This window comes from Phyllostomus hastatus, unplaced genomic scaffold (assembly GCF_019186645.2).
Source record: "Phyllostomus hastatus isolate PE091 unplaced genomic scaffold, TTU_PhHast_1.1 phas_contig_137, whole genome shotgun sequence".
NCBI lineage: Eukaryota > Metazoa > Chordata > Mammalia > Chiroptera > Phyllostomidae > Phyllostomus > Phyllostomus hastatus.
The window spans coordinates 17,870,325-17,884,385 of record NW_025333583.1 but is presented as its reverse complement, the minus strand read 5'-3'; the positions used below and the strand labels follow the sequence as shown (position 1 = coordinate 17,884,385).

The window sequence follows — 14,061 nt, the reverse complement described above, 5'->3', positions numbered from 1 at the left end:
AGTTTTTGTTAGTTTGTGTATTTCATGTGTGGCCCAAGACAACTCTTCTTCCAGTGCGGCCCAGAGACGCCGAAGGTTGGACGCCCTTGCAAGGTAGAATGTTCAAGGGTTTTATTTTTGTTTTTTAATTTTGGTTATACAGCACAAAACGGTTCTTGTACTTGTGAAGCTATGGAGAGAAGGGGTTTTTTGATTAAATGAATAGAAATTAGCTTGTAAAATCTCCATTATAGCATATAACAATTTCAAATCCAACTTCTGGTTTGATTTCAAGGTTGGCTACCACATCAAAGTCACCTTGGATGAAATTTAATTGATACACAGGTATTGTAAGTATTAATCATTGTCAGTCTAACCATAAAGAACCATAAATATGCATATATTTCCCTAGAGTTCTTGATAAAATATAAGATATAAAGAAAAATTACTCTAAATACCTACCCTCGATTAGAAGCTTCCATCAATATCCAGGCAAAGGAAATTATACCAAACACAAGGATACTTCACAGCAAGATTTATTAATACATCCAAAAGAAAGAAAGAAAAATCATTTTGTCACACTATATACAGATAATACATACAGTGTTTTATACACATATTACATCAGTTTTTACACAAGAAAAATATACATAAAAATGTAAACTTTTGTATACAAAAACCCTTAAACAAATTAAACAAGGACCAGATAACAAAAGGAGACCAATCCATTATTATTTCATCAAATTTTTAAAACAGTAATACAGTACATTCATTGAGATATATATGGAAAATGTGAGCCATCTCTTCTTGTTTAAAGGGAAATTACAAACCAAAAGCCCATTTCCCCAGCAACACTACCCCCAGCGCCGCAGATACACCTTTTCTTCAGGACTGGGAGGCTCCCACCGAGACCTGCCAGTCTCATCTCACTCCCGCAGGCTGCGCAGACCCAGTGGCTCCTAGCTTTTGTGCACATAACTAAGCTTCCGGCCACCATTACCACATACACAGAGAAGACTCTCAGTTTGTAAGTTCCCTTTAAGCAACTTTTGTTTGTAAATATTTGTAATGCATGGACTGTTAAACATACTTGTGTGCCAAGGTAAATGAGAACACTGAGAAAGATGGGCTTTGAGAACTGCTAGTCCTTGCTACCGTGCAGTTACTTTGTTGAGATTTCGAAACTGTGCAACCTGTCATTTACTGGTTTCAAATAAGCTACCTCACCTTTGATTTCCCACTGCAACTTGGTTTCAACTTACACTTCAGTACTCTAGTTAGTACCATACAATTGCCAAGAGGCTTTTTGTTAAAGGCTGCTTCTGATATCAAGTTCCAGCTAAGCTACTCTGAAATCACTCACACCGACCTCTATTTTAGTCTTCAGGGGTACTCTGATGCCACTGTTTTTTGTAATGTCTTATATTTGGGATTGTCCATCTGTAACATTGCTCTCTGTAACATCTTACAATGCAATCTGCTGACAACTCATCACAAAATAAAATATTTACCAGTTCTTACTATTCTTTCATTCAGTGTGTGTGTCGAATTGACATATAATGAAAAATACTTGAAGCTGTGGGGAGTAAGAATTTAATCTACGTCACGTGCATGCACACGTGCAGTTCCTTTTTAAAAAAAATGTCTGGGAAGACCTGTAATTAAACAAATGCAAAACATGTTTAAGGCAGCTTCATGAGTGTGCTGCCTTCTCTTAAAGTTGAATTTTGAACAAGGCAGAATGACAATTAGGTGATATATTCCCTGCAGCAAGAGAGTAGTTAACTTCCCCCAGGCAAAATGATCTGGATGATCATTATTTATTAATGAAAGGAGAGGCAAACTGGCGAGTTCGGTTGATCTAGGAGATGGTGGATGACAGATACTAATGGAAATATTAGGGCTGCTTTATACCCGAAATAAACAGGCTGGTTTGTGGGGCACCGCTAGCTCAGGGAAAGGGAAAACGCACAGGGCTCCTCACGGGAGTCTCTGGCTCTCTCCTCCCATGGGGAAGGTGGCATTTTAAAAATGACAGCCTCTATTTCAATGAAAAAAATAACAAAAAAAAAGGAAAAGATAAATAAATAGTGTGGATGTCTTTAGATGACACTTTTAAATGTTCTTTAAATAATTTTTGATAATGTATTTTAAATCATTACATACAACTGCCATTGCAGTAATAATATTCCAGTAGGGGCAGCATTTTGCTAAATGTAAAAGATTGCCATTTAAAACTCATACATATACATGTGTATGTACAGTATATCAACACCCTTTATATACATATATATCTAGAGAGCAACATTTCATTGCCTTGGAATATCTATGTATCCACTCCCACAATACATACTAAAGACATACTGTGTGAGTATACAGGAAAGTATATGTACACATGCTCCAACATGTATAAATACACTTTTGTCTGTGTGTGCATAAGAGCTTTAAAGGCACAATAGATAGGGATGCAAGTTTTCTAGAGAGCTGCAGCAAAGTTAAAACGTCACAAACGTGAGACAAGTCAAAAGGAAATATAGTGGAATTTGTTGCTCAAGAATTCACTAAAGCAGTTTCATCATGAGTAAAATGAGTTATAAAATTCAAGAGGCTTACGTGTCACTTTGTATGCTTTCCATTAAAACAAAATGGTAAATTTGTGATTAAATCAAAGTAAGATAAACTTTTAAATGACAACAAGAGAAATAAACCTAATAATAGTATCAATCATAAAATCAAATTTTTTCAATTTAAGTAAAATGACTCAAAATTATCTAGGTAAAAATCTTCAAATGAGTTTTGTTTAAATGTTGATTTTTGGTTGGTTGTTTTTGAGATAAAGATGAATGCCTGATTCTCAAAATTACTATAGAAAATATTATCAACACTTATATTTTCTGGGATATTTTAGAAATAAAGATCTTTAAAAGAAACAACTGAGAAATTAATGAAATACACTTAACACAAATCCTTCTGGCTAAAATGGACACAATAAAGGAGAAAAAACACAATGATGTTTTAAATGTTGACAGATTGACCTTGAAGGTGGTGAAAATGAATAGTAGAACTGACAAGTAAGAATAGTTCTAACAGAAATTCAGTTATAATCACCATGAACAAGACTATAATCCAAAGGATTTCCTCCATCTTAGCACGCCATGAAGATGGGCTCTTGACTGTCACCTCCTCCTGCTTACAGAATCATCCAGAATTTTCCACAGATGTATAATCTTGCTTAACAAAGGCTGTTTCTCTATTATACACACACATTTTTAGGGAAATATATGTATATAGCTTTATCTATACACACACATATACATACGTGTATATATAGATGTATACAAATGTATAAATAAACATAATACTTCTCAATCTTTCCATTGACAAGGCAAGTTCACATTCAGCAAAGTGCCACCACATCCCATATACACATCTCTATACAGATATACACAAAGGGTCTAATTTCACCCTTCAATTAGGGGGAATTTATTCTGCAAATCCCATTAATCAGTAACTGAAGGGAGAAATGGCACCAATACAAACTCCCTTCTTTCATTTGCATGCATATATACAAGAAATATGCAGATCTTTAAAAATCCATAAAATAAGAGTGAATGGAATTGGGAGATGCTACAAAAAATACAACTGTAAAAAAAAACATATAAAGCTGTCCTAGGTCTTGACTATATATAAGATGGATGAGGCTTTGAAGGTAACTACAAACTCAGGTGTATTATCAGAAGTTGTTTTGACATAGTTCAAAGGACATGATTCTTTCATATTAAAAATAAACATGACCGGAGCATTTAATAACAACTCTAGTTTTAATTATTTTAGACCACCAGATATTTCAGTAATGAATGTACAGCAAAATGGCACACCTCAAAATACAGCAATATTTAATTCCATACGAATCAAGTCAAGGGCAGCGTATTTTTTCCTATAGCCAAAATGTGGGGGGAGGAGGGCACACTAACTTCACAAATAATAGCACAACTGAGTAACTTTTGTCCATTTTTGGAAATAACTGAAATCCTGTTTTGAGATATGCACGATGAAATGATCCCACCAACTCCTGAAACAAAGCAGCCCCTTCAAAAAAATAGGCATTCTTTACAAAAGGCCTGTAATTTTCTAAACTTCACCAAGAAAAGATAAAAGATAATCAGCAATATTTTCTAACTTAGAGTATGAAGAAATCTATCGATGTAAAAAAAAAAGATTTAACTGATTTCTGGTCCCATCTCCCCAATAGATAAACACAGTTCTTATTTTTATGCTCAAAAGTGAGAGGCTGGTCTTAGAGCCTGCTGTTTCTCATGTCATTTTAAAAACACAGCATAATATAAGTTAATCAAAATGCTAGACTAAAATGCACATGATATCAGAGCTAGCCTTTTCACATAAGAAAGCATGAAGAATTTGGTGTGTCTGTACAACAGAGACACTGAGAAGGTAACTCCAATACCCTCAACGAAGTCAGTCGTATTTCTCCGATACATTCCGTAACTTTTCTCTACTTTTACCAAAGCACACACTCATCTCTCACACACGTGCACCCAATGTATATTTCTGCATGTGTGTAAAAGCACAAACATATACATGCACACAAGAAATTTAATTCTATTTTTAAGTCACAGTGGGAATTCCTTAGTGAGGAGGGATAAAAAGATTCCTGAATAAGACACTGAGAACATCTAGACTTATTATTTCTCTATTTTACTTCCCAACTTACAGAATCAACTGTAAATTAATGAATGAATCCATAGGAAATAAAAGAGGTCGTAAAAACTTAGTTTACAAATGCCGGCTACAGTAGTTGGGAATTGTACTTGATCTATGTATTTCTATTTACCCTGTAACTAAGCATCTAGCCATCTTAAGTGTAAACCACAGATCACTTACTAAAGAAACATGATTGATTCTCAACAGTTCTATGAGCAGTAATACATGGTCTAAAGGTGTTCTACATTTGGAGGCCCCAGGATATCCTTTTATTTTATATCTGCAAGGTAGCAAAGGATAGCTATACACCTTGACACGGCAGAGATCCAGTGTAAAAAGGTGCTTCACTAGTTTGTTTTGTCAAAAAAAAAAAAAGCTCATATATAATTTTTTAGCTATTAAACACATAGGCAACGTAACTCATTACACTCAATACAGCTTTAGTATAAAACTTATAATTTATGAGGTGATGTTAATAGCATAAATTAATATACCTTTTCTCTTAAAATCTACAATAAGTTTTCTGAAAGCTCATTGGGGAAGGAGATTTTTAAATAAAAGTTTTAAAGCTGTGCATGATGGGAAGGATTCTGAATGCTGAAGCTGAGATGAGAGGCTGAAGGAGAAAGGAAAAAAGTCCTATGCAAGACACTGTGGGCTATGAAACCAAATGTTTTCTCTTTCTTGCGCTCTCTTCAATGATGAGTCACCTTTAGTTTCTTGAAAACTATTTTCTTATTTTAAAATCTGCCCTAATTTCCACAAGGAATCCCTGAGACATACTCAACACTGTACAGTGAAAAGAACTATCACTGTTGAGAGGAACTGATTCAGCCCTTCCAGGCAGATGAACACACCGTCCCCACCTCCCCGCTGGAGCCCACTGGACCTTAGTGAGGCAGGTGGAGCCACGTCAGGGCACATCAGTCCAATCCCCAAGCAAAAGCAACGGCGTGGCTTTTAGCTGCACTGGAGCCTTCTGCACTGCAGGTTGAAAATTTTTCCAAGGGGAACTTTGGGTGCATACAGAGCTTACTTCAGTGGTCCCCAGCTTAAAAACAACAAATAAAACAAAAAACGAGTGAAAGAAGAGGATTCTGTTACTCTCAGGCCAGGATCAGTACAGACTGTGGATCTTGTGTGCGGGCACTCTTCAGGGCTGGGCTGGGCTGGGCTGGGCATGCAAGCAGGAGAGGGAAACAAAGGGAAGGAAAGCCGGGCTGCCCTGCAGAGCTCACTAAGAAAGAGTTAGACAGGTTTTCTTATTAGATTGTTTTGCAGACTAAACTTTACATCACCAAAAACTCTGCCATTGAAAGGAACCAAACATTCCCAAGATCTAGAACCTAAGGTAAAGAAAGCCATACCAAATTTGCGCTCTCTCTGAGGCCATATTTCCTTTTATTAGCTCTGTGTCACAGTGCAGAGAGAGGAAAGCTAACAAACAGTAAGAGCTGGAGTAAAAAGAGAATTTCTGTTATTTGGAAATAAGGCTCTCTAAATTTCACCCACAATTTTTGCATTAATGAGACATAATTATTCATTTATGTTTTGTTCTCTTTCCTAACTCACTGGTCAGGGGGGAATGAGTATGTTCTTTACTGGTATTTTACTACAAATCTTTTGAAAGACAGCATTTAAAATCTTACTTTCATCTACTAAACATGGATTTTGGATCTCTCCAGAACATACTGGAAATCTTATAACATTCAAGATACTAAGAGGTCATTAAATTGTTTTACCTTTCTATAGAATGCCAGTGAAGATTCAATTCTTTTCAATGCATTGAGAGAGGGAAAAAATACCAAAGTACTATCATATACATATATTCCCGTCCCTCACCCCTACCCCCTGGAAATATATTTGTCAGAAAAAAAGTCTGGGAGTGATGTAAATGTTGGTGATGAAAGAGATACAAATGAAGACTGTTTGGTAAGACTACTATTTTCTTTCTAGGAATACTTTGAATTGCCTCAATAAAATAGAGAGGTCTGTTGACCATTTAGAAGAAATTAATATTAGATTATTGTATATATACCAGATTACAAACAGAATTTAATTGAATATTAAAAGAAGGCTAAAAAGAAAAAGGATGAAAATGGAAACACCTAAAAATTTTTTTTATGAATTTTAAACCTATTAAATAATTAGTTTAGTGTTATTAATAGCCTCATCTTTTTACAATACCAATCCACAACAAACCTTTTGAACTAACTTGGAGAAAAGGCAGCTGCCTCACACAAACACTGCTGAGGAAGCCTACCAACCATTGCCGGCACTCCCGCGACCCAAACCCACAAGGGGGGCTGCCGGCGGGTGTCCATGAGCTGCCAGCACAGGACTTCCCTACATGCACGCAAATTCCAGTGCCTGCGGATGAAAACTGAACGGTGCAGGTCGGCAGAACTAGGAATTCTTTCACACAAGAAGAACACCGTGTTGACAGGGTGTATCACAGACACTGTCCCTTTCCAAATCAAAGAACTGTCTTTGCTCCTCTCGGCTGTGATCATGTGTTGAGAACGGTCAAGAAAAGCTTTAGTGTCAGTCACAGAAAACGATGCTTCCTAACTTGCGGCTGAGGGACTGGGCTTATTTAAGAAGTAATTCTTATAAATAATTATTTGGCAAAGATAAAGTATTAGCTTTCTCTAGCCTGAAGCCACTCAAGACATTAACTACAGTTTTAAGAAAAAAATATTTCCAGCTTTATCTCCATACCTACTATTTGCTTCTCCTTAACTTATCTCTTCACGGAGGGACACTAGACAGGCCACGCTGCCTGCCAACATGGAATTGCTCAGGAGGGAGTGTGTAAAGCAGTCACACCTCACACGGTAGCTCACTGGAGAACACAATCCTCTGCCGTGTAAGCTATGTGATGATAATTAGAAAATCTTTTCATTGCATAGTCTGTTACTTGGTGAGTAAAGTGTAATTGCTATTAACTATTGTGAATTGTTTACTAGCTACATAACCTAACCAGATGTGCAAATTGCTAAGCCATTTTTAACAGAGGAAGAAAACAATGTCTTAAGTACTTTAATTAAAATAATATTAACAATTATGTAAAGAGAATAAAGAAGAGAAAAACACATCTTTTCTTCGGATGCTATAGATCACAGCCAATGAGTATCATACATTAGAATGGAATTCAGATTTTCAGAACACAGAATGTATCCATTAACTGCAGCAACTCTGTAAATTCAATCACATTAACAATCTAACTGGCCTTTATAAATGGTCCCAAAGAACTGCAGAAAGAATGAACCTTTTTTACCACTACTTCTCATGAGTTTAACACTAGAATAAAAGGTAGCTCCCACTTAAATTAGGACCTTATATAAAATGTTTTTGACTCCAGTATTGCCTTATTATAGCATAAGTGCTATTTTAAAAGATACTAGTTTTCATATTTCTGGGGTAAAAGACACTTCATTCCTTTCTCTACATATTAAGCAAACCTATTACTAATAGACCAGAATTGCTCCCTTAGCTACGAGAAAAACATAATGTGTATCTCTGGGTTCACAGGGGTTCTCTCTTCTGAAAAGGGACTCAAGAAACAGCAAGCGCAAAATAAATTGCAAGCTCGGGTATTAGTTTGGAAGTAGATGAAATGAGAGGGGGACAAATTTTTTTTAACTAATTCCTCAAGCCTACATTGGTACTGTCTACGGGATGCCCTTTCTTCGGCTATCACCTGGGGCATCTACACAAAAATGAATGTACTCAAAGTTTTTGGTGCGAAGCTATAACTGGCAACATTCCTGATCACTTCTTGCCTCCTTACCAGAAAGCAGAAAAGGGCTTTTAAATGCACAAAAAACAGAAAATTGCAAACAATAAAATGTGCAACTTACTGCAAACTCAGCTTTGATAACTGAAGAATTTTAAGCAGCTCCCGCAAGGGACAAATAGCCAGAGAAGCTGAAAATGACTACCGTGACTTTCCCTTTGCTGTCAAAGAAAGGCTGATAAGAGAGTCAGTGCGCTGCTCTGCTAAAATCTCTAATGAGTACATGATGGAGATGAAATCGTATTGCTGGGAATGGAGAGCTATTATAATGGGGTGTGAAAAGAGTTTAGCGAACTGACACCTTTGAGCAGAAGTAACTACTCAATCATTTTGTTACAGTACATTAAAATAAAAAAGCTTACTAACATAGGTTTCACAGGTGAGAAATGTTCAGTTGATCTGTTCTCACCATTCAGAATAGAAATTTATGGTGATACCAAATATAATTTTGCTTTGTGACATAATTTATAATTTAGAAATTTCTCAATCTGCAAAAAAGGCAAAGCTATTAAAAATAAATCTTCCAATCAATTATCATGATTTAAAAAAAAACTAAATATATTACAAACATATTTTTGGCCCACGAAAAGAAACTTCAATAAATACAAAATAGGGCATATAATGGTTTCATACAGTCATGTGACCTTTCCCCTCCAAAATCTCAGTCACGTAATATCTGCACAATGCCTGCTGATCACCATCATTCCTTTAAAAAGCAGAGAAAGAAAAGCTTTCAAAAGAAGGGACTGGTTAAAAGTAGCATGGCATAAAGAGAATACATATAGGAAGTAGGAAAATACATCCAAATCTTTACTTATTGAAAAGGAATTAAGATCAAATATTCCCTGACAAATGAAACATTATATCACATCATTAATAGATACGTTCTCTCTACCTCATCTTTTAAAATATATATGTAAATTAGACTAGACTCAGGTATTTATACCCAATGGTTATCTCAGGGGACAGTGAACTGTCTCAGCAAAAGCAGGAGACAGACGCCTTTAAAATCTAGTTCCGCCCTTCTGGGGGAGGGGGGAGGACCGGGGAGAAGGCAGGTAAAAAGGAAACTCACATACTCGTTTGGTAGCCACCAATTTACTAAACTACCCAATATGAATTTTAAGCCTAAAATCTTGGTACTTTAAGACAACTTCCCAAAACTTAATACTTAACCACTTGAACTATTTTAAAAGTACCAAAGGATGGATAAAATTTATGTCTCATTCCCATAATCTGTTTTGAAAAAACTTTAAAATGTGTATCCTTCAGATAGTACATATCACTTCACAACTGGTACACTGATTCTACAAGTGTCTGCAACATTTTACAAATCTTACCAAAGAAGCACTACTGTAAACATGAAAAATCCAAAAGCAAAAGACGGATCAAAAAGTTCACAGATGCCATCTTTCCAAATCTATCTGACCTATCCTGCTTTTCACACAGAAATATTTTCTCTAATTACACCTTGTGAATGTATTCCAAGACAGAGGGACTTAGGAACAAATGCATGTCTAAAAGGCAATATAACCAGCAGACCTCAGTATGTCAGCAACCCCACAGTCATTCCAGGCAAGCTTTTCACGACATCCCCACGGCACTGCCGTGAATTCACCTCTTTTGTGTTCCTGGCTAACTCAGCAGAAAAGGGTTGCGCTACTCCCGTGACCAGACCACCACCCTCCCTATTCAGGAAACTTAGTTAACTCAGTGGGTGAGAATGACCAACCTTATTAGGGCTGTGAGATGTGGGAAAGAAGAAAGAGCCTTATATACTCACTCATTCGGAAAAAAAAAGAAAACAATGGGACAGCTGTTTCCTGCCCTGCACAAAACACACGTGTGGGTGCACACATACACATAGGCAGTCAAAAGACCAATTTTTTCTTTTTAATTAAACATGATCACAATTAGGAATGGAATCCTGGCCTCACGTGGTATTTAGCAGTTGGTGCTAAGTCAGAGCCTTGATCTGCCTCTACACACCACTGGCTACGTCTTACACACAGGGACTCGGTGACTAGGATCATTCTGTCTGGAACCACCTATGTAAAGACCCGGTGAGAGAATGGAAAGCATTGATCTGAATACTAGGAAATAGTAAAGGGCACTGGTAATCTGAGGTATCTTCCACTTCTAGGACTTGCTGCTGAAAGTCAATTCTACGCAGTCACTGTGCTGAGCCACTGAGGAAACCATGGGGGAGTGAACCTGCCAGGAGGGAATGAGCACCAGTGCGCGGAGCACATGTGAACACTGAAGCGAGGTCCACTGCAGGGCAACTTGTTTAACTGGAGAAGGGGGTCCCCTCAAGTCCCCATCTGTTATTTTTAAAATCTTCTTTAGGAAAAGGGGAAGGGGCAATAAGGAGGAAACAAAGATAGAAAACACCAGGTTCCCCTCTTGCCTGCAAACACACAGACACGCTCAGTTAGGGGAGGTAAAGGGAGAGGACGCATTATTGGTACTTGTAGCTGTGGCACCTGTTACTGTGAAGCCTGTAGGAGGGGCTATAGAACTGTGGCTGGGCTGCAGGTCCTTGGGAATGCCACTGTGAGAACTCAGCTGGTGGCCGAAGGCTGCGCTGAACTGAGGGAGTTGCTGCTTGGGAGAGGTGGAGGCCATGAGTTCCGCAGAAGGCCCCATGCCACTGAAGCTGGTCTGCGGCAACCCCGGAAGCACGCTGGAGCTGCTGGGGGTCACGGTGGCGAAGGCAGGCTGTGTGGTCTCTGAGTTCGAAGTGGTGGGTGGCGTGGATAGGGAAGTGGAAAGAAGATGTCCATCTGCGTCCAGAAGGTTGCTAAATGGAGAGGGATCTCCAAGGTTGACAGGGAGATTGCCCCAGTGAGTTCTGGGGTTGACAACTCCTCCAAGTGGCACCTCAAGTTGGGGTGGGAGCAAGTGCTGTGCCATGATGGGCATCTCTGCTGAAAAGGTAGCTGCCATATTATCACCAGAGTAAGATGTCGTGTGGGGAGAGGTGATATGGTCACTGTAGGGAGACGGCACGTGCTCACTATCATAATGGCTTCCATGGGGCGAGGAGTGTGAATGATCACTGCTGTATTGCTGTCGTGAGGTGATTAGGTCATCTGCCTTGCTCAGCAGCTGGGCAGGATGTGGCCTCTGGGAGGCATGGCTGCCATCATGAAGTCCATGAAACTGTCCTGGGAAGGCTCTCTCCCCAAGTGCACTCTGGCTGATCAGAGTGGCAGAAGTAAGGCCGACGTTGGCTGGGGCAGAGAACTGCCCCTGGATCTGCCCTGCCAGGGGTGTAGGTGGGTTAGACAAGGTAGCAGAACGGAGCAGGTTCTCATCCAGCTCTAGACTAGAAAAATTATCATGGACTATGCGCCCATTTAACAGCTCCCCTAGGTCCGTGTTGACTTCTCGGCTCAGGGACTGAATTCCTGAAGCTCCAGTACCTGTGGAGAACACCCCCATTCCTCTGTCGGACAGCTCCTGGACTGGCACACCATCTGACTGGGTAAGTACCCCAATGGTACTCAGGCACTCGAGAGAAGTTACAGCCTGCAAGGCCCGTTCAAGTTCCTCAGCCTCTTCGGTCGTTGGGAGGAGGTCTCCATTCTTTCCTGAGTAAATGAAAGCCACCAAGAATCAGCAGAGCCTTTACATGTCCCACACTACAAACACACACATCTGAATCACCCTCGACAGCACTCTGTGAGAGAGAGGCCCTGCAGAGAAGAGGAGTTCACAAGGACGGGACTGGAAGGAGAAAGTGAAACATGAGCCCGCAGGACAGGTCTGAAATGTCAAGTTGTGCTGGAGCTTGTACCACACCTTCAGTTTATTTATAAATAAGCTCTCTTATCACAGTGTTAGGAAGAGCTGGCTTTGAGTGGTATGCAGATAATGTATTACAGAATTGTACACCTGAAACCTGTACAACTTTATTAACCCATGTCGCCCCAATAAATTCAAATTTTTTAAAAAGTGTTTCATTCTTGGGAATTCTAAGTACTACTAATTTCAAACTCACAGTGGCTACTTGAATGTACATGTTTTTACCTAAAAGTTTTATTAAAGCCATTAAAATAAAAACCACCCTATCAGCTCAGACCTGAGACAGAGGCTGCGTAGGGGGAGCGGACAGAGCTCTCCCGCCCTCTGACTCTCCGGCCGGGGGCAGCTGTGAAGGCCAGGGCGCAGACACCCACAGGCGCACTGGAGCATAGCACCGGGCACTCAGCTCACTTCACAGGTCGTCTCCCATGTGCTTCTGTGCTGCTTTCTAGTACGTCCCTCCCATTCTTCATTTCTCTCACATTTCTAACTAATCTTTAGAAAATGGAAGCCCCTGGGCCCACACTGATTTCACTTCCAATATTAAAAAAATCTACTGAAACTTGATTAATCAGCACAAAATATAAGGAACATTCTGAGGATATAAAAGAGTTCCCATGAAAGCACCAGAGAATTGGTGGGATTGAGCTGATTTGGAAAAGTACACTTGAACTGAAGTACAAGGTAGGGAATTAAAATCAGGACAAGTTCTAAAAATGCTTCAATAAGCCCAAGTTGTAATGTCTTTGCTTTACTCAAAAATAAACTCAAGTAAAATGACTCATTTTAAAAGAATGAAGTTATAAACCTAGCTATAAAATTGTACAATCCTTACCTTCTGAAAGGGTAAATTAGCCCAGGCAGTATCATATTTTTTTGTCTACAGTAAAAGACATTACCCATGAGGAGGGATTTTCAAACACATCTCAGAACTATTTTGCGCCCTGATGGGCGTGGCTCAGTGGGTTGGGCACTGTCGTGCAAAGCCAGAAGTTGTGGTTTGCTTCCCAGTCAGGACACATGCTGGGGTTTCAGGCCCAGTCCCCAGGTGGGGGCGTCTGAGAGGCAACTGATCAATGTGTCTCTCACACAACCACGTTTCTCTCCCTCTCTTTCTCCCTCCAATCCTCACCATCTAAAAATAAATAAATCTTTAAAAAAATAATTTTCCTTTTTAAGAACTCATTTTAAAACCCCATTTACTTGAATGACAATATGTACCATACCTTCAAAAAAATCAAAATCCTGTAAGTCATCAGGCAGCCGTGGCAGGACGTCTGAAAAGTCCTCCTGGTTCAATTCCAAGTCGTGTGGAATGTCAGTGATCTCATTGGCAATGTCATCCGGCAACTCATCAGCACTCAGCTCTGGCGTGGACGGGCTCCTGGGGGAAGATGACATGGTTGGCCCCGGCACTCCCTTTTTACCTTCGCACCAATGTCACCGAGACAAGCTCCTCCAACAAGAAAATGGAAAACCCTAACTCAAAATATCTCCTTTCCTACTTCAAGAGAAGGCAATTTGAAAGCAACATGACAGACCTCACCATACGCCATCACAATTCTACGACTTTTATCCAGGTACTGACACAACCACTTCAAGATACTATTTTTAACTCCAAATCAGTATAATGAATTACAGTTTGGTGTATCAAGTGTGTCTTCACAGTTTGGCAGCCTGATATACCAAATGGCGTATCTGCAGCCTAGTTCTGACACTAGACAGTAAACGAAACTAGGCGCCCCGAGGAC

The 14,061-nt window shown here is 39.3% G+C and overlaps 1 protein-coding gene across 1 annotated transcript in view; it reads right to left on the bottom strand.

Moving 5' to 3' along the window:
- Nucleotides 1–507: 507 nt before the first annotated feature.
- Nucleotides 508–14,061, bottom strand: part of INO80D (INO80 complex subunit D) — a 69,099-nt gene continuing 55,545 nt past the window's right edge. The window contains exons 10-11 of the mRNA XM_045851360.1: nucleotides 13,537–13,694; nucleotides 508–12,096 (exon numbers count right to left, since the gene is read on the bottom strand). Of these exons, the coding sequence (XP_045707316.1) occupies nucleotides 10,931–12,096; nucleotides 13,537–13,694 (1,324 nt within the window). The 3' untranslated portion in view covers nucleotides 508–10,930. The remainder of the gene's footprint in view (nucleotides 12,097–13,536; nucleotides 13,695–14,061) is intronic.